The sequence below is a fragment of the Myxine glutinosa genome, chromosome 5, assembly GCF_964187855.1.
Source record: "Myxine glutinosa chromosome 5, kmMyxGlut1.1, whole genome shotgun sequence".
Lineage (NCBI taxonomy): Eukaryota > Metazoa > Chordata > Myxini > Myxiniformes > Myxinidae > Myxine > Myxine glutinosa.
The window spans coordinates 166,324,499-166,344,539 of NC_136265.1; the positions used below are offsets into that span (position 1 = coordinate 166,324,499).

At 44.1% G+C, this 20,041-nt stretch overlaps 1 protein-coding gene across 1 annotated transcript in view; it reads right to left on the reverse strand.

Moving 5' to 3' along the window:
- Positions 1-18,588: 18,588 nt before the first annotated feature.
- Positions 18,589-20,041, reverse strand: part of GET3 (guided entry of tail-anchored proteins factor 3, ATPase) — a 54,999-nt gene continuing 53,546 nt past the window's right edge. Inside the window, exons 4-5 of the mRNA XM_078777427.1 lie at positions 19,567-19,776; positions 18,589-19,330 (exon numbers count right to left, since the gene is read on the reverse strand). Of these exons, the coding sequence (XP_078633553.1) occupies positions 19,184-19,330; positions 19,567-19,776 (357 nt within the window). The 3' untranslated portion in view covers positions 18,589-19,183. The remainder of the gene's footprint in view (positions 19,331-19,566; positions 19,777-20,041) is intronic.

Genomic DNA, 20,041 nt, shown 5'->3' on the forward strand with positions numbered 1-20,041 from the left:
TCTATTGAACTTTTTCGCAATTGTTTATGCATACTTCCGCATCCGCAAGATGGCGGCCTCCATGGAGCGATTTGGTGCGTCAAAGCTTCGAAATTCTCAAAGGATCCAGCAAAATCTGGCTTTTCAACATAATACGCGTTCATTCACAACACCGGCTTCGCCGGCTATAATGGGGTTTTTAGGTATGCTGAATACAATTGTATTGTTGAAAATGGTTTTTGACGATGCCTGGTTACTGAAATCCAAGATGACCGCCGAACAGCCATGTTTCAAAATGGCTGCCAGATGGCCATCAACCACCAATAAATGCATATAGGTTACGATGGAAACATTGTAAAGTAATGCTTTGATGTCTATAATGGGGTTTTTAGGTATGCTGAATACAATGGCGTTGTTGAAAATGATTTTTGACGATGCCTAGTTACTGAAATCCAAGATGGCCGCCCATAGCATCCAGGTGAAATTTCCCCAGGGTAATAACTCAGAAACGATTTAACCTAGAGGGATGAATGAGGTGTCTTTCCCCACAAAAGCAAGGTTATCTGGTGGATTGAAGCAGGTTTCATTGAAGATACGGATAGAAGAATTTTTAAAGTGATTTTTCACCACTGAGTGATGGGGGTTATAAATCTCAAAAACGACACGATATCTCAAAAAAAAAAAGTTATGGACGACTGATAAGAAAACGAGGTGGATATGTTGGATGTGTGACAAGGACAAATCGATTCGATTTTGGTTCAGGTCCGGATCCAGATTTGGCCAAGAGTGGGATACAAAATGCAAGCTGTTGTTTGGCGGAGGTATGCGTTCTACTGAGTGTCGTTTTAGTTAGGTTATTTCAGAGTATTTGTCCTATTTTATCGGAGTATTTCTCCGAAATAACCGCATGTAATGAATGTGTCCCGGTGTCCGTCCGTATTTACATACATCCGTTAACATTTGACGAAAACATCTCACAAACTACCCGACCGATATGGAGCAAATTTGGTACGATGCATCAACACAGCAAGGTCTCATGGGATTGTGTTCCTCTTCCAGATGCGCCCCTATAAATGGAGTTTAAAAGGGCTTTTGCCCCATATATTGGTATTTCATTCAAAAATCTTCTTAGAAACCACCAGACAGATCCAGACCAAACTGGCCATGCCCTAACCTTAAGTTGTGCTCCCCATGGCCGTATCTTCCCTGGAAAGGGGGGGGGGGGGGTCATGGGCTTCCTCCCTTGTCCCTCATATTCACCAAAACATATTTTCCTCACAAAATACATGACGCATATGGACCAAATTTGGTACAATACATCAGAATGGTAAGGTTGCATAGATCCACCCATTGTGCTCTACATCCAGATCCACTCCCTAAAGAGGTTGAAAGGGGGGTTTCACCTCAAATTCAACCAATTTATTTTTTAAATCTTCTCAGAAACCGTGGGGAAATAGATGTGACTCCCCCACGGGGCTATTTATTTTACCATGGTATGTCTCCTTGTCCATTACTGCTGCTGCTCTGCCATTGTCTGCTGGTACAAAGATCAAATAATTCCTATTTCTCAGGCTTTTCATAGCTTCAGTTGTAGCACCTAGAAGTTAGGTTTGGGTTTGCTCATGCGGAAGATAGCCCCAATGGTCTGAGACTCGTTTGATGATACTGTCCTCTCCTCCTCGAGGTTGGTGTACTGTTGATATACTGCAATACAATATCTCTTTCATAGAGCAATGTTCCACTCGCACGCTGAGTGCTTTGCACTTCCATGACTCTCCTGTAATCTGTCAATTGCCTAACAACCCACTAGTCAGGCTTGGCAAAGTCAAAATAAGTAAGTAATACAACTTCCTTGTTCCCAAAAGCATTTTCTCATTCTGGAAATATTTTGTCCTTACAATTCTCTCGCTTGGCCTGCAATTGTTTTTATCCTCCATCCCGTAGTTTGGTATCGTACCAAAAGGCAGTATAGGTGGTGTGGTCTTGTGCAAGGACTCCATTTGGCCTGTGATAGCATTGATGTCCACACCGTAGTATTACTCAATCGATGCAGGAAGCTGCACTCCTCAACCTTGTCATTATTGGTGTAAGGGTACAGAGCTATCTTTAGAGAATCAAACAAACGAGCAGGAGACCTTTGACGCCCAACTTACTACCAAATGAGCGATGGTGCACTGGGGTAAATAAAGTTTGCTAGAAGTCACATGTCTAGTAAACATAAGCTGCCTGAATGTGTTTTGCAGATTACCACATTCCAGGAGGCCTATCGAACATGCAGTTCCCCGATAAACTGGAGCGACTGAGCAGGGCAGATGGGGAGGCTGGAACTGCGATGATTTGATACATGGTGATGTTATCTGGGTGATCCCCCAGATATTATTACCCAAAATGTATTCATTAGAAAACAAGAAGCAAAAGTAATAGCTGCAATCAAATCAAACATTTACAATATACATACAGTGGTGGCCAAAAATATTGGCACCCTTGCACTTTTGTCAAATAACTCACAATTTTCTCTAAAAATAAGTTGAAATTGACAAAAGTATTTGGTCTCCACAATTCTTTATTTCACTGTTGATATTACAGAACCTTTGTTTTTGATTCAGAACTCAATATATCCTTTTAAATCAGAAAATAAAAAGAAATGGCATTGACAAAATTATTGACACCCGAGACTTAATATTTGGTAGCACAGCCCTTGGACAAAATAACTGCAGTCAAGCGCTTCCTATAGCCATGAATGAGCTTCCTCCATCTCTCTCTAATGGAAGTTTGGCCCACTCTTCTTGTTCAAACTGCTCCAGTTCTCCCAGATTTGAAGGGTGACTTCTCCCAATTGCTGTTTTCAGATCTCCCCACAGGTGTCCAATGGGATTTAGATCTGGAATCATTGCTGGCCACTTCAGAACAGTCCAGCGTTTTGTATTGAACCATTCCTGGGTGCTTTTTGAAGTGTGTTTGGGGTCATTGTCCTGCTGTAAGACCCATGACCTTCGACAAAGACCCAGCTTTCTGACACTAGGTTGCACATTGCACTCCAAAATGCCTTGGTAATCTCCTGATTTCATGATGCCATGCACACATTCTAGGGTCCCAGTGCAAGAGGCAGCACAGCAACCCCAAAACATCACTCAACATCCTCCATGTTTGACTCTAGGGATGGTGTTCTTTTCTTTGAAGGCTTCATTTTGTTTTCTGTAAACATAGAGATGATGTGCTTTACCAAAAAGCTCTAATTTGGTCTCATCTGTCATTCTCCCAGACATTCTCCCAGAAGGATTTTAACTTGTTCAGGTGTGTTTGGGAAAACTCCAGTCGGGCATACTTGTTTCTCTCTCTCTCTCTCAGCCTGTGTCTCCGGCCATAGAACCCCCTTTAATTGAGTTGGCGATGGATGGTGTGAGTTGAAACTGTCGTACCTTATGTCTCAAGATCAGCTTGAATCTGTTTGGCAGGTGATCAAGGTGCTTTCTCCACCATTCAAGCAATCCTTTGCTGCAATCTTCGATCAAGTTTTCTCTTGCGGCCCCATCCAGGGAGGTTGGCTACAGTGGCATGGGCCTTAAACTTCCTGATAACATTGCGTACGGTGGACACAGGAACATCAAGGTCTCTGGAGATGGACTTGTAGCCTTGAGATTGTCCATGTTTGGCTACAATCTTGTGTCTGACCTCCTCAGACAATTCTCTGGTTTTCTTTATTTTCTCCATGCTCATTGCAGTACACACAGGGACACAAAACATCAGAATGACTCCTTTCAAACTGGTTGAATGAGTGATTTTTATATTGCAGGCACCTGCAACTCACTATAGGTGAGTTCAATTCCAAAGTAAAGGAGAATCACCTGCTTGAAATATAATTATTTCGAAAAATTTATAAAAGGTGCCCATAATATTGTCCGGGCCATTTTAGGATTTCTGTGTGGAATAAGCTAATATTTAGTAATTTTTTCAGCTTTTTTTGTTTTGTTCCACTGCAAACCAAAGAAATACATACTGTATGTGGATACCAAAATATTATTTAATTTCAACAATTTTCTGGAAGAAATGGTGCATTATTTGAAAAAAGTGCAAGGGTACCAATATTTTTGGCCAAGACTGTACACACTGTTACGGATTCGTCACTTCCGTTGTTGTGGTTTTCATCCACTGTAAACATTTTTGATTCCATGTACTATTATTGTTGTCGTTTAAGGGAAATAGAGCTTACTATTTTCAAAAGGTAAAAAAGTTAATGTTTTAAATGAAACCGGAACCGGACGACGACGAAGAGGAAGAGGAAGAGAAGGCGGAGCGAGTGAGTCGGACAAGAAGCCTAGCTGCTTCGAGGTCTGGAGCGAACAATTGGCGAACGAGAGTCACGAGTGAACTTCGGGTTTCCCGGGAAAGGGATTCCTGCGACAGAGTTGTCATCGCTGTGACAGATAAACCTGCGTGACAGGTTTTGTGGTCGATTCCGGAGAGAATCATCAGAGTGCCGTTACGCCACGAGAACGGGCCGTCGGCCATTTTGACTCGCGCGCTTTGCGCATCGCTCAAGGTTTTTCACTTCGTTTCAACCATTTTCACCGCATTCAGACGTTAATCTGGTGTGCGTGTGTCACGTGGCTTTTGAGTGGGAGATCTGCGGTTCGCCGATTTGGAGCCGTGGAACGTCCATACCCGAGGGTGTGATTTCCCAGTCGCCTTTACGCAGCTTTGGCAGCGGGACTGTGACTGTCATCCGAACGGGATTCTGGTCTCGATTAAACATCGTTCTGACGATCGCTGGAGCGGATCGACTTTGGCTTGATGCCGGAATACGACTTTGGCTTGATGCCGGAATACGACTTTGGCTTGATGCCGGAATACGACTTTGGCTTGATGCCGGAATAGAGACATTGGGGAATGTTCTTCTTTTCGCTCACTTGGAGCACAGTGAGTTATATTGTACGAACCTGATGGTACCATCATAGGAAATATATATTGGTTGTACAATTGATTACTATTGTTTTTGTGTTGTTATTCTTGTGTGACCTTAATACAATATTTGTTTGTTGGTAACAATTGGTGTGGTTTCACCATTGATCTTTGACACAGAATAACACATCTTTCTGCCGTGACTCCTCTCAGGGCTCGGAGGTACACCGTGACCAGGGGGTTTGGGGAGGAGCACGTAACAATACATACACCCATTGTAAATAAATAGCCCTTGAGCTCAATCTTTTGAGATCAGACATAAGATCTTGCCCTACGATTGGTGCAGTTTATACTTATTTAGGAGAGCACTGATGATTGGTGGACATTAAAAACGTGGTCCAAGCAAATATGGCTCTTCAAATGATGCCTTTTGGTGCATGACAAGATGGCAGGGGTGGAGCATCAACTTTATTGAGTACATCATGATGCTCAGCTCATTCCTATCAGTGTTTTGGCTCGGCAATCAAGGAGATTGGCAAATGCGATATCGTAAGACGCCCAAGTTTACTCTCGAGGGTCCGACTCAAGCTTCAGTGGCAGAGGCTACTCGGACGACTCCATGAATTACTTGCGAAATCAGATTCCAAGTACAGTATATTCGTTTCCCGAGTATGTTTGTCTGTCAGTCACCTCCAGGTCGCAATCCTGAACTGATCTTCACGAAACCTAACCAACTGACAAAGCTCGTCAAAAACTAAAAATTTATTGCTTTTTATGGCAATACGTTAAAAAGGTCGAGGTCACAAATCAATTTTTATCCTATTAGGATACATGCATATATGATTAAATATAACCTAAAACACTGCTGTAAAGCCTCCATCGACCCGCGTGAATATGTCTATTAATTACGTACCTTTTTAAGCATTTTAGAGCCCGAAATAAACTTTAGACCCCTTTTTGTATAGAAAGTCAAGGCTCCTGGAAGAGAAAGAGTACTGAACGGATCAGGACGCAGCAGAACAAAAATAACTGTGGAGGGTTTGGGGGGGACCATTTACACCTGATAGATCCCTTTAGTGACACACCACACAAACATCTATAGTCTTCTTACAATATCGACTACAGTATACTGTACTTTTCAGCAAGTAAGGCACCCGGAGATTGGGTACTGTGTTAGTTGGAACATCATTTCCATATTTGGTCACTGAATTGGTTCACCAATCTAAACCTAAAGCCTATAGTACGAGGTTAAAGGTCAAGATCACAAAATCGTCAATTTTCATCCTATTGACTTGATTTGAACAGAATTTGCATATTGGTTCAATGAATTGGTTCACCAAAAATCATAACGATCGATTTAGTCATATCAACGGTTTCTATGAAAAACTATTTTATGCAAAGCATTCAATCATGTAAAACACCTGAAAGGTTAAATTTTCGAAATTGCTGTTGCCATGGCAACTATTCTTTATTAACAATTCACAAATATTGTGCTAAGGACGACATCGTTCTTGTTTTCTCATTCTCCAACCGATGAGGGCAGGAAATATAAAAGACCAGCTAAGACAAAAGATAGATGTAATTTATTGAGTGATTTATATTACCATCCTCCAAAATGGCAATATGGTCGAGTTACCACCGTTTGTCTTTAATTGTCACAGCATGAAGATATTCAAACAATGTAGATAAGGGTACAACAATGTGTAAAGAGAGGATGCACTGGCAATAAGCAGTGTTGAGAGTCACGGCTGTGTGGGACCATGAAGAATAAGTCTTGCTCGTGTCGATTTGCGTCGGCAGGCGGTTGAACGATGGATGCAATAAACCTAACGTTGAATGAGGTGTTAACCAGCAAGGTGCTGACATTTTGGCTGTTAATCCTTCCAAAAACGTCGCACCTTGCATTCCAAGCTCAGGCTCAATTTACAAAAAGAAAAAGAAAAATCATATCTTACTTCAATAAGCAACCGCTTGAATCTTCACATGAAAACTAGAAGCCTCAATGAGGTTAGACGAACAGAATTAGAGAAAGTACGCATCAGGACAGATGAGGCGCTAAAAAGCGGTGAGCCAGGCGGAGGTGCAACAAAGGCCATCCCAGCTTCCCATTAACAGCCGGCTGAGTCCAGAGAGAGCGACAGATACCCCTTCGTGAAGACAGCTACTGAAGGCTGGATTGACACCATCACTTCACGATTCCTCGACGTGCGGCTAAACAGACCATCCTGTGACTGCAAATTATTTTAATGAAAAGACATACTGGAATTCACCTGCATTTCACATCCCAGATTTCACAGAAATTCTGGAATCCTGGAGCCGAATAAAATAAATAACTATATCCAAGGGGCTGCACATCTTGAAAACAGGAAGTGTATCGTGGCATCCACCAAGAAGAACGAGATCACCGGGAAATGCAGTCCTGTGATCAAATAGGAGAATTCCGATCCATCATTGCTTCAGATATCAAATCCTTCCTCTTCTCCAATGGCTTGATCTCTGATCATCAATTTGGATTCAGACCAGGTCATTCTACTCTGGACATGTTGCTTCTGCTGTCAACAATGGATGGAGGTCCTCAACACCAAACAGGAAATCAGAGCTGTCTCCCTTGACATATCACGTGCCTTCGATACGGTCTGGCACCCCGCTCTGCTCACCAAACTCTCCTCCTATGGTATCCATGGAAATCTCCACGCATGGCTGGCGGACTTCCTCTGGTCGTAGTCAACGTGTGGCCCTGAATGGATTTCTCTCATCTCCCCTTCCTGTTCAGGCTGGAGTTCCCCAAGGCAGTGTTCTGGGCCCTGTGCTATTTCTGGTCTTCATTAATGATCTCTCCGACTCTCTGGAAAATCCTCTCTATCTCTTTGCTGATGACTTCACTCTCTGCCGCTCCATTCCTCTTCCCTTAGATCGGCAGTCTGCAGCCTCCTCACTCTCTGCAGACCTGGACAAAATCACAAGCTGGTCAAACAAGTGGAACATGTCTTTCAATCCTGACAAAACACATTCTTACGATATCTTTCCGAAAAGACAGACTGGAAAACCCTCCCATCTACTTTCTCATCATCATCATCCTCAACAATCCTCTCCAAGAAGTTCTGTCGCTCAAGCTTTTGGGTCTCACTATCTGCCATGACCTTTCCTGGGAAAACCACATTTCCAAGCTGGCCTCCAAAGCCAGTCGCCGACTGGGCATCCTCCGTCGTGCGAAGTCCTTCCTTGGCACACCTGAGCTCCTCACCACATACAAGGCTTTCATCCGCAGCTCAATGGAATACTGTTCCCCCCTCTGGGCCGGTGCTCCTGCCTCACACCTAGCTCGGCTTCACGCTGTTGAAACAAAAGCTTTCAGAATCATTGGAATGTCCTGCGATGCAGATAACTCCGAGGGCGTTTCACTCACTCACCGCAGGCAGGTTGGTGGTCTTTGTCTTCTGCAGACTCCTCTTCGGCCTTGCTCCCCCAGCTCTCTCTGGGCTGTCCCCCAAATAGTCCTACAGGTTGCACAAGATCTGCCAGCAACCCTCTTATGGTTAAACTGCCAAAATCAAGACTCTCTGCTCACCTTCACTCTTTCATTCCCCTTTTCTCCCACCTCTAGAACAAACTCCCCCACCCTCTCCAATCCCACTCCTCCCTTCAGGTCTTTAAAACAGCTGTTCACCACCATCTATCTTCCCCCATCCAAAACCTTGATCTTTTCTACCCCCGCTAATTCACCCGATACACTTTTTTGAAATTCCAACTTCTTTCCTGGAAGTCCTTGCAGTGTCCATGTGTTTTATACCTCTCCCACCTCCCCCCCAAGCCCTCTCCCTCCCAGTTCTCTCGATGTCCGTGCTCTCAAATGTTGTGTTTGTGTCCTTCCCCCTCTCTCCCCATCTTGTCTACCGCTCCTTATTTTGTGTTTTGTGTCGGTTTGACTTTTTGTGTGATTAATGTTAGCTCTTTCACGAGCCTCGAACTTGTATAGAGAACGAGAACAAAAAAAACAAAAAACAAGAACGGTATGGAGTGAATGTCTTGCAAACGCAGCTTCGTGCGCATGGACAGACTAACTGTAGCTTCTTCCGAGGTACAGGGCAAAGATCATAAAACCAGCTGAGAATACGAATTCACACCTGAAGGGGCCAAATACGTTAATCAACAGACTAAACACCCCACCCCACCTCCGTGTCCATACAAGCGACCTTGGAAAATCATTGCACACCGATGCAGTTTGGAACAAAGCAAAAAGCTTTACATACAACATTCTCATGGCTGGACAACGAGAGGCACTTTTAACACATTAAAATGACTGCACAAAGCATCAGTGCATGTACCTACCTCATATTTTCCGAACTAGGATTGGAAGGATAGTTTTGAGGTTATGTGTATTCACAATTGAGCTGTCCACCCTGGGTTCGGCACTCAAAAACTACAAACTGTCACCCTGGTGTTGTGCATGAAGGGCATGTGCGCAGTCCATTGGAAGGGCACATCTGCTAGTACTGGTCATTCGTGGAAGTTCAAGATCCCACTTTTGCACAGAATAGGTGAGCTATCGCCAGCACTCTGAACAAATTATAAAAAATCTGCCTTAAACTGTGGGTAGCACGTGGCCTGTTCTTCTTGGATACCCTTCGACATCAGGTTACATTGCTTGCTATTCTCAAATCCCACATTATAACCGACTTCACGTTCCCAGGTTGTTAAATTCTCCAAGCCAGTGTTAAAAATTTGAACTTAGGTTCCCTCAAGGCCAATAAGTAAACCAAGTGTGAAATGGCGTTTACAAAACACATTGTTCAGTTTTACGTACCGCTAACTAAGGAACTTGCATTTTGCAATAGGTCACGAATGATTTGCTTTTCTCGAGATGGCAATAATAATATTAACTGCATGCTATTCATAGAATACTATTACATTTGTAGGGGGTAGACAATGATTACCTTAGAGCCAGGTAGAGTGTTGACTACCATGCTCTGTTTGTTGCAATGAAGAAGAAAAAACCCCATGCATCATAAGTAGGAAATTCGTTTAGACCGGATGTCGTGCAAGTGTATCTTCATCCCCATGAGAGGGGGGGGGGGGGGGGGGGGGTTTGTTAATTAGCTAGGGATTATGGGTAATTAATCCCATGTATGTAATGGCCTCTGCTATTTTTTTTCCCCTCTGTTCCTTATGACATGCAGCACACACAAATAGTAAGAAATCGCCCATTAACCACACTAAATAAAAAACCAACCGGAAACAGGACATAGAGGACTACCGTGGATAACATCGACCTGGTGAGCAAAGACAAAGAGGCACAAAAGGTCCGTCAAGCCACACCCCGAAGAGCAGTGATTGATCCGGGATTTGATTGGCATAGACTGCTAAGATGGGACTCACTGATAGGAGCGGACACGGAGACGTCGTGAGATGACGTCAGAGCCTTGACTATAAAGGAATGCTCGGCCGACATTTTCTCCTCTTGCGCAAGGGAGATTCATCACGAACAGTCGTGTCTCGACATTTTGTCTCTTTCTTCTTCTCTCGCTTTCCTGGTGGCTTTCTCTCTTGTGTTGGGGTGCTCCGGTGCGACGGACATTCTTATAGAACGGGGACATATACGGTGCGTTCTTGAGCGAGGGAGATTCATTGGGAGCAGCCACGATTTTGTATCTCTCGGTTGCTGGATCCGGTGGTGAACGGTCGTGTTCCGACATCTTAATCGTGATCGTGAGGAGGAACTGTGGACCGAGAACTGCGGTTTCCTATGCAAGGACAACGAAGACGAGCGGGGCTGGGCGAACAAGGGTACGCGAGGCCTAGTTCACGCCCATGGCAGTGCAGCCTGCGGTTTTGCCGCCAAGGACGCGAGGGGGTTTTGACGGTTCCTGACGAGATTCAAGAGCAGCTTCGAGCTAAGTGCCACAAATCACACATTTATTTTCCAGTTATTTTATCCCTTGTGTTGTAATTGAATCTGTGTGGTCGCGCTCCGATTAGAAATTATAGTTTTTATTTGGCCGTTTTATTTTGTTACTGGCATTTTCTTCAATAAAACCAGTATTTTTGTACAATTGAATTCCGTGTCGGTTTGAGTAGATTTATTGCAGGGTCGAGGACGTCGGGTGGACTCGTGCAGGCTCACGCTCACGGGTTCTCCCCGACATGCTCCCCGCGCGTATAATGAAGGTCCACCATTGAATTAAACGCCTCAGTTAAAGCTCGTTTGGTCATCTGTGTCGCCCTGCGGTGTTCACCAGAGGGCAGGCACACGACAATACTTACCCTGCGCAGTCAACTTGGTGCGAGCCAAATCTTCTGTTTTTGAAGGATTTTTTTTTCTTTGATCTAATATGGCTGCCAGACCACGTGAGCGATGACATAATAAATTAATATTCTCTCATATAATTGTTGCATATATTACGCTCAATAAATTTCAAATTGATCAGACAAAGCGTCCCTGTCGAATTATGACATCAATTACGGCACCACCGACATCGTGTAAATAGCCATGTTTCAATTTTTTCCATGGAGCAGCTTCAGGGATAGAGGTGCAACTTTTTTCGATTTTTCCAAGATGGCACCTGTACCACACAATCTATGACGTCATAAGTATCATTTAAAAAAATTCTAGAGGAGGAGCCACTCATATTCTGAACATTTTGTGTCCATCAGACGAACAGTTGCAGAGGAAATTGTTTTTCATACTGATCAGATCAAGCTTTGTACTTGTTGAATTATGACATCATAATGAAGGCACCGATGACATCATCATCATCATCAACATATCTTATTCCCCATGGGGAGTACTCGACAATGAGCCATGTTTCAATTTTTTCCATTTGTGGTTTGGGAGATATCGAGGTGTACCGTTTTTCCAAGATGGCGTCCGTACCACCTGACATATGACGTCATAATTATGAATAAAAAACATTATACAGGCAGAGGCACTCCTATGGTAAAATTCTGTGTCAATCGGACCAACGGTTGCCAAGAAAATGGACATAAAAAATGCAGATATGTATGCCACACATACGCACATACAACAACAACAGGCATTTTAAGGCCATTTTCCCTGCAAGAGCGGGAGTTAGCCTTGCAGTCCCCATGACAATCTTCTCCATTTTGCCCTATTTTATGCATCTCCCCTTGTTAACCCCCTTGCCTGCATTTCTTCTTCGAGCATATTTAGCCAAGTCTTTCTCGGTCTTCCCCGTCCTCTACTCCCTTCTACATTCATTTCCATCACTCTTCTCAACCAGTCACTTTCATCCTTCCTCAACACATGACCAAACCATCTCAAACTATTTCTCTTCACAGCATCCATCACAGGCTCTATTCCCATCACCTTTCGCAATTCATCATTTGTCTTCCTCTCTCTCTCAACGATACTCCACACATCCACCGAACCATTCGCATTTCCACCCTTTCCAGCCTTCGTTGCTGCTCTACGTTCATTGCCCATGTCTCGCTCCCATAAATCATAACACTTCTCAGACATGCAGCATACACCTTTCGCTTCAGCTTCAACGACACCCCTCCTCGTCAGCATGCCACTCAGTTCCTGAAACTTCTTCCATGTACATCTCACTCTAGCAACCGTTGCCGGGTCTGATCCACCTTGTCCATTCAGCATGTCTCCGAGGTAACAAAATGTTTTCACACCTTCCAGCTTCATGCCATCTCCAAGATCCAACTCAACATTTCCTCCATCTGCAGCTTCCTCTGTGCACACCTTACACTTGAATGTAGCTGCCACACTGGTTAATGACCCTCTCAAACCACTACATTTTTGATGAACCCACTCAGCGCACATTGTACATTGAATGGAATTCACTCCGACACCCTTCCTGCACACGGCCACTTCCCAGTTCTTTCCACCTCACCACATGCTTTACCACTTGCCATCACCTTCGTTTTTCCGATATTCACCTTCAGATCTTTTGTCTCCATACATTCCTTCCACTTGTTCATCTTCTCCTTCAGTCCATCCATACTTTCTGCAATCAACACCAGATCATCTGCATACAACTCCCACGGTAAACCCTCCTTTACGTTCTGAGCCAGCACCTCCATCACAGCTACAAATAGTAGTGTACTTAGTACCGCCATATATACACACATACGCAACCGAATTCCTAACCCTGCTTTTCGCTTCGTGAGCGCAGGTTCATAAGAATAACTGGAGAAGTGGATGGCACACCATCACCAATTCCAATGCTTCCAATCTGAAGTAAAGTTAAAAGATGGCAAAAAGTTCCAGCAGGATTGACAAAAAGTTCCACCAGGAACAAATTTAAAGTTACAATTTTTCCCCACCATTTTGACTCGTATGACACTAAGTGCCCACTCGTATGATACTGGGGCATGAAGCCGGGGGTCAAATCCCCAGAAATAGTTACATTTCCTCAGGGGGAACGGCCAAATATGACACCTAAATATAACAGAGGCATTCTTGCCATGTGGTCATCATAACTACCACGTTTTGTGAATTTCTGCCTAACCGTGAAAGAGATAGCATGACGGATGGACAGACAGACTGCGCCGATTACAGCTGGCAGTTATTTCCAGGTACCGAACAATGCCCGTTTGAATGCCCGTACCATCCGACAATGATGCCATCCCACGCCGCCCGTTCCAATGATGATGCCATTCTATGCCGCCTGTTCCAATTACGATGTCACCTCACACCGCCCGTTTCAATGATGATGCCATCTCACGCTGCCCATTCCAATGACGATGCCATCCCATGTCACCCATTTCAATGACGATGCAATTTTTATCAAACTATATTTCTCATGGCTCGTCAATCTCAAGAACTGCCACTGAGAACAATGAGCAATGATTTATACATGGGCACTTACAAAACTGCAAGCCACGATGAAAAGTTTGATAAGCATAACATCATGGTTTACACTGTTTGGCAGCCATATTGAATTTAAAAAAACAATTAAAAATATTTTTCTCTGGAACCACTTCACAGATTGATGCGGAACGTCTAATATAAATCACCCACGACCCATGTGGAAAAGGTTTCATAATGATGATGGCATAGGTCACATGGTTTTGCAGCCATATTGAATCAAAGGAAAACCTTAAAAAAATATTCTGCTCTGAAACCACTAAACCGATGAAGCTTAAGTTCTCATACTTTTATCCCTATGGCTACTTAAGGTTTTGTATCGATTGGTTTAGTGGTTTCACAACAACAACAACATGCATTTTAAAGGCCATTTTCCCTGCTAGAGCGGGGGTTAGCCTTGCGGTCCCCATGACAATCTTCTCCATTTTGCCCTATTTTCTGCATCTCTCCTTGTTAACCCCCTGGCCCGCATTTCTTCTTCCACCATCTTTAGCCAAGTCTTTCTCGGTCTTCCCCATCCTCTACTTCCTTCTACATTCATTTCCATCACTCTTCTCAACCAGTCACTTTCATCCTTCCTCAACACATGACCAAACCATCTCAACCTGTTCCTCTTCATAGCACCAATCACAGGCTCTATTCCCATCATCTTTCGCAATTCGTCATTTGTCTTCCTCTCTCTCAACGATACTCCGCACATCCGTCGAACCATTCGCATTTCCACACTTTCCAACCTTCGTTGCTGCTCTACATTCATGACCCATGTCTCGCTCCCATAAATCATAACACTTCTCATACATGCAGCATACACCTTTCCCTTCAGCTTCAATGACACTCCCCTCCTCATCAGCACGCCACTCAGCTCCCGAAACTTCTTCCATGCACATCTCACCCGAGCAACCGTTGCCGAGTCTGATCCACCTTCTCCATTCAGCATGTCTCCGAGGTAGCAAAATGTTTTCACACCTTCCAGCTTCACACCGTCTCCAAGATCCAACTCAACATTTCCTCCATCTGCAGCTCCCTCTGTGCACACCTTACATTTGAATGTAGCTGCCACACTGGTTAATGACCCTCTCAGACAACTACATTTTTGATGAACCCACTCAGCGCACATTGTACATTGAATGGAGTTCACTCCGACACCCTTCCTACACACAGCACAGGGCCACTTCCCAGTTCTTTCCATCTCACCACATGCTTTACCACTTGCCATGACCTTCGTCTTTCCGATATTCACCCTCAGACCTTTTGTCTCCATACATTCCTTCCACTTGTTCATCTTTTCCTTCAGTCCATCCATACTTTCCGCAATCAACACCAGATCATCTGCATACAACAACTCCCACGGTAAACCCTCCTTTACGTTCTGAGGCAGCACTCCCACCTTCACCTCAAACTCACCACTGTTCCCGTCCTTCGTCCTTACAGCTGTGCGCGTTCTTTTGTACATTGCCATCACTACTCTGATCAACCATTCCTCCACTCCTAACTTCCTCAATGCCCATGTCAATACTTTGCGTGGAACCCTATCGAATGCTTTCTCCAGATCAACAAACCCAAGAAACAACTTCTTCCTCTTCTCCATGTACTTCTCCTGCAACTGCCTCACAATGAAAAGCACGTCTGTCGTTCCTCTTCCAGGCATAAATCCAAACTGCATTTCGTCGATCTTCACTTTTTTCCTTATCCTCCTCTCCAACACCCTTTCCAATACCTTCATTCCACGCTCCAATAACTTTATCGCTCGGTACGAGCCACACTCCAGAGGGTCACCTTTCCCCTTGTATAGAGGGACGAGGGTACTCAGTTCCCAATCCACTGGAATGCGGCCTTCTTTCACCACCAGATTACAGATATCTGTCATTCTCTTCACACCCCAACTTCCTGCTGCCTTCAACATATCTCCCACAACTCCCGTTGGCCCTCCCGCTTTTCTACCCTTCATTGCTTTTATCGCTTCCTCAACTTCCTTCTCAGTTGTCTTCGCTGCCAGTCCTAAAACTGGGTTACTCTCTGTGTTGCCATCCCATTCATTCTCTGTATTCAACAGCATTTCCATATATCTTTTCCATCTTCCTTTAATTCCATCTGGGTTGACAACGATTTGTCCCACTTCAACCTTCAAGCAACTCACTCCCATCACATCACACCTCTCTTTCGCTATCTGCTTTGCAATCCTGAATACTGCTTTCTGACCCTCTTCCGAATCCAAGCGTTCTCCGAACATTTTCCTACATGCCTCCTGCGCCTTTGCTGCCTCTTTCTTTGCAGCCTTCCTGGCTGCCTTATAACTTTTATGCTCTGCTGTTTCTGCTCCCTTACCCTTCGCCTTCTGCCACTCCTTGAACTTCTTCCTCTTCTCGTCAATCCTATTTCAACTTCATCATCCCACCACCATGTTTCCGAGTGCCTCGGTGGTCCTTTTGTCCATCCACATACCTCACCAACGGCTCCCAACAGACTAGCTTTCATTGACATCCAACCACTTTCAAGCTCAACCACATCATCCTCGACCCTACTCTCCCTCTCTTTTAATGCCTCCCTTACCGTCACCTCTTTCAACCTCCACACCTTTATTCTCGGTTGGTACTTCACCCGCCGAGCACTCCTCGCACCTTTCACCCTTATGTCGCAGACAACCAAGTGGTGCTGTGAAACAGCATCCTCCCCCGGGATCACCTTTGTGTCCCGGAGGTGCCCCCTATCTCGCCTACGCACCATCAGGTAGTCAACGGTTGTCGTCGACCCACCTGACGTGTATGTAACAAGCTTATTATCCTCTTTCTGGAACTGAGTATTATAAATCAACAAATCAGCTCCATCAGCAAACTCCAAAATCCTTTCACCTTCTCCATTTCTCACACCATATCCGTAACCCCCATGAACTCCCTCAAAACCGTCCATACTCCTTCCCACATGTCCATTTAGGTCTCCTCCTACCACAACTTCCTCATCTTTCACGTTTTCCATCAGCTTCGCTATCGCACACTAGAACTTGTCCTTCTCTTCATCGCTTCGACCAACCTGCGGAGCATATCCCGAGATGACGTTCACCAAGAGCTTTCCAATCATCATTTTCACCATCAGCAACCTATCACTCACTCTCGTCACACTCACCACACTGTCTACAAACTCCTCAGAAAACAGGACACCAACACCATTCACGCCCTCCAGGCACCCTTGCCACATAAACTTGTATTTCTGTCCCTGCCTACCCTTCACCATTCTCACACCACTTCCCTTCCATCTCGTCTCTTGCACACAACATATGTCCACTCTTCTTCTGACCAATACTTCCACCACTTCTCCTGATCTCCCTGTCATTGTCCCTACATTCCATGTCCCAAACCTCAGAAACTGATCTCCACTTTGGGCTGTACCCTGCCCATATGTAGTTGTAATTGTCATGGTTCTCTTTTTTGAGGCAATGTTTTTATGGCCGGATGCCCTTCCTGACGCCAACCCTCTTAGTCGTCTCTTACGACACGCAGGGATACGGTGTACCTATTCTAATCCAGGGTAAACACTGGGAAACGTTTAAAACATGGAAATTCTGGGGGGGGGCGGCGGCCTCAGCATTGCGGCTGCGGTTTAAACATATTTAAATAATATTTAAACAAAACCATGAAAAACAATCTGGGAAAAGTCTCTAAGTGAGACCGTGGATTTGAGAAAGAAGGAGCAGAGGTGGAAGAAAAACGAGATATAGGGGGCGGGGCACAAGCCGAGACAAGGAGGAGAGCGAACAAGCACGTGTCCGGGAGAAGAGAAAGAATTAATATCGAATTTTTTTGTTTGTTTGTTTATTTGTTTGTTCTGTTTTCAAAACGCTGGACAAAGGGTAAGATGTTCGTGAGAGGTAGGGGGGGAGAAGGGAAAATCAAAGAAACAAGCAAATACTATGAAGGAAAGAATCCATATTCACAAAACACTGATTTGGGGGGGGGGGGGGGGGGGGAGGGAGCCTGGAGAGACCAAGTCGCACGAGGCGCGAACAAAAAAATAACGACCATTTACACACAAATTTGCAACAACTACAAAACCAAAACCAAATAGAAACACACAATAACACATACACAACAAAATACGCAGCGGAAATTTGACAAAGAAACGAACGGGAAAACACTCAAACTTTGATGCCGTGGAGAGATCGAAGCAAGCCTCGTCGCTCGAGGGACCGGAAGTCCGGTCATCACAATGATTAGTGGTTTCACAGAAGAATATTTTTAAAGGGTTAAGCTTAAATCCAATGTGACTGCCAGACCACGTGACCGGTGTCGTTTTAGTTATCAAACTTTATTTAGCATGGCTGTTTGATCATATACCTAAAGTTTTGCATCAATCTGTTAAGCGGTTTCGGAGAATATTTTTTCAATCTGATATGGCTGCCTGACCATGCCTATAACGTCAAATTTAAAACCCAACTCAAGCTGGTTAGTCGATCCCATATATATATTTTGCATTGATCAGATAAGATTCATTTTTCTATCCAATATGGCTGCCACACCAGTTCACTGATATCATCGTTATTACATTATATGCCACAAGTGTAATCAATCGTGTCTGTAAAGTTTTGCATGGATCGGTTTTGCAGTTGCAGAGGATTTATAATATATTTTCCTTCAATCCAATATGGCTGCCAGACAACATCACAGGTGACATCAATTTAATTGTCTTGACAATTTCTTCATAGATCACCTTCAATTTTTCATATTGAATCGATATGGAATTCAATCATTTATATTATGGCGTCATAATTAGGACACTGATGACATCCGCATTGTTATCAAATGTTGTTCCCCATGTGAAGTTCTCGACCTGTGCCAAGTTGGAAATTTTTTTTTTACGTTCAGCAGTTTCAAAGACGATAAGAGCAAATGCTTTCCTTTAATCCAAAATGGGTGCCATACCACATCATCTACGACAGACATCACAGCTGTCAAAGAAAAAAAAATTATCCATAGGTAGGCTAGACTCTTCAATGTTCAAAGTTTCGTGTCAATCGCTCAAGTGGTTGCAGAGAAACCAAATTTAAGAGTGATGACAGGTGGAAAGTGGAGGGGGTGGGTTGTGAGGGGGGGAGGGGGGGGGGGGGGGTTAGTACATTAAAATCCTCAAGTTTTAGAGCAGTGTATTTGAAGAAGAAACATGGAGACAACCTCACAGAAACGCAACAAAAAACAGACAAGGGAAGGAAAATGTTATCTGGCATTACAGCACCCGATTCTGGAGGGAAACCATTATCATAGTGTTGGAATCAATTTGGTAACATCCAAAAAGGTGGACTGTAACCGTTACCAATCATCATATTTTTCCTTTTAAAAAGGACCTTCCCAGTTACATGTAAATTCAAACAGCAACAAAATATTGCAAGTTCTTCCAGATTTGTTCAATTGCTCACCACGTGGCAAACGTGAACATGTGAAAGTCAAGGAAAGGTGTCGGGAGTGTTCCAAACAATCTTCATAGTTGCTCGTTCTTGCCTGACGAGCCAGGCATGTAGGGATTTAGCAGGTAATGAGAAAAGGCTTCGACCTTGTCAGTACCCCGGACTTCGTGTGGCAGGAGAGGCAGTTTGACGATGTGAAAATCCTCGTACAGATCCTCCATCTGAATCAGGAGCACATGTGCATGTGCACATCCAATTACGGAATAATATTCTAAAACAGCTCTATGTTAAGCACCAAAGCAATGACATTTAATGGCTTCACGCACCACCTTCTCTTCTTACGACATCAAAGTAAAAAAAAATTAACAAGTGAACTGCTGAAATTAAACACTCAAAGACCTGCCACTTGAAAGCTGTCCATCGTGACAAGATCTGACACTTGCAAAAGATGACCCACCTGATCCAGGTACTTGCTCTGGATGCGATGTCGGGCCCGACAAAGACTGCATGTGGGACAGTCCGTGGAACCGACCTCCGGGAACACCAACTGGTTGACCACGATGTTGTGTGTGTCGATGCCGCACTTCGTGAGCTCCTGGACCAACCGTTCGGTTTCGTACAATGACAGGAACTCGGCGATGCAAACACAAATGAACGTGGTCTGCTCCTACACAAACGTCATGGGCATGAATTTCAAACTCCAGATGAGATACAAAAAAAAATCATCTTTTAGCCAAATTGGGGGAATAATTAGTGCATTCTAATTTGCATGTACTGTATTTCATACCCAATACAAAGCAAACACTGAACAGGAAGCATGACCTACATTAGAAAAAGAAATCAAATTCTGAAGGTTCAGCACTTGCATTACACATGTAAGCCATTTCATAGGATTATTAATATACGAATCACCTACTCACTTTAATTATGCC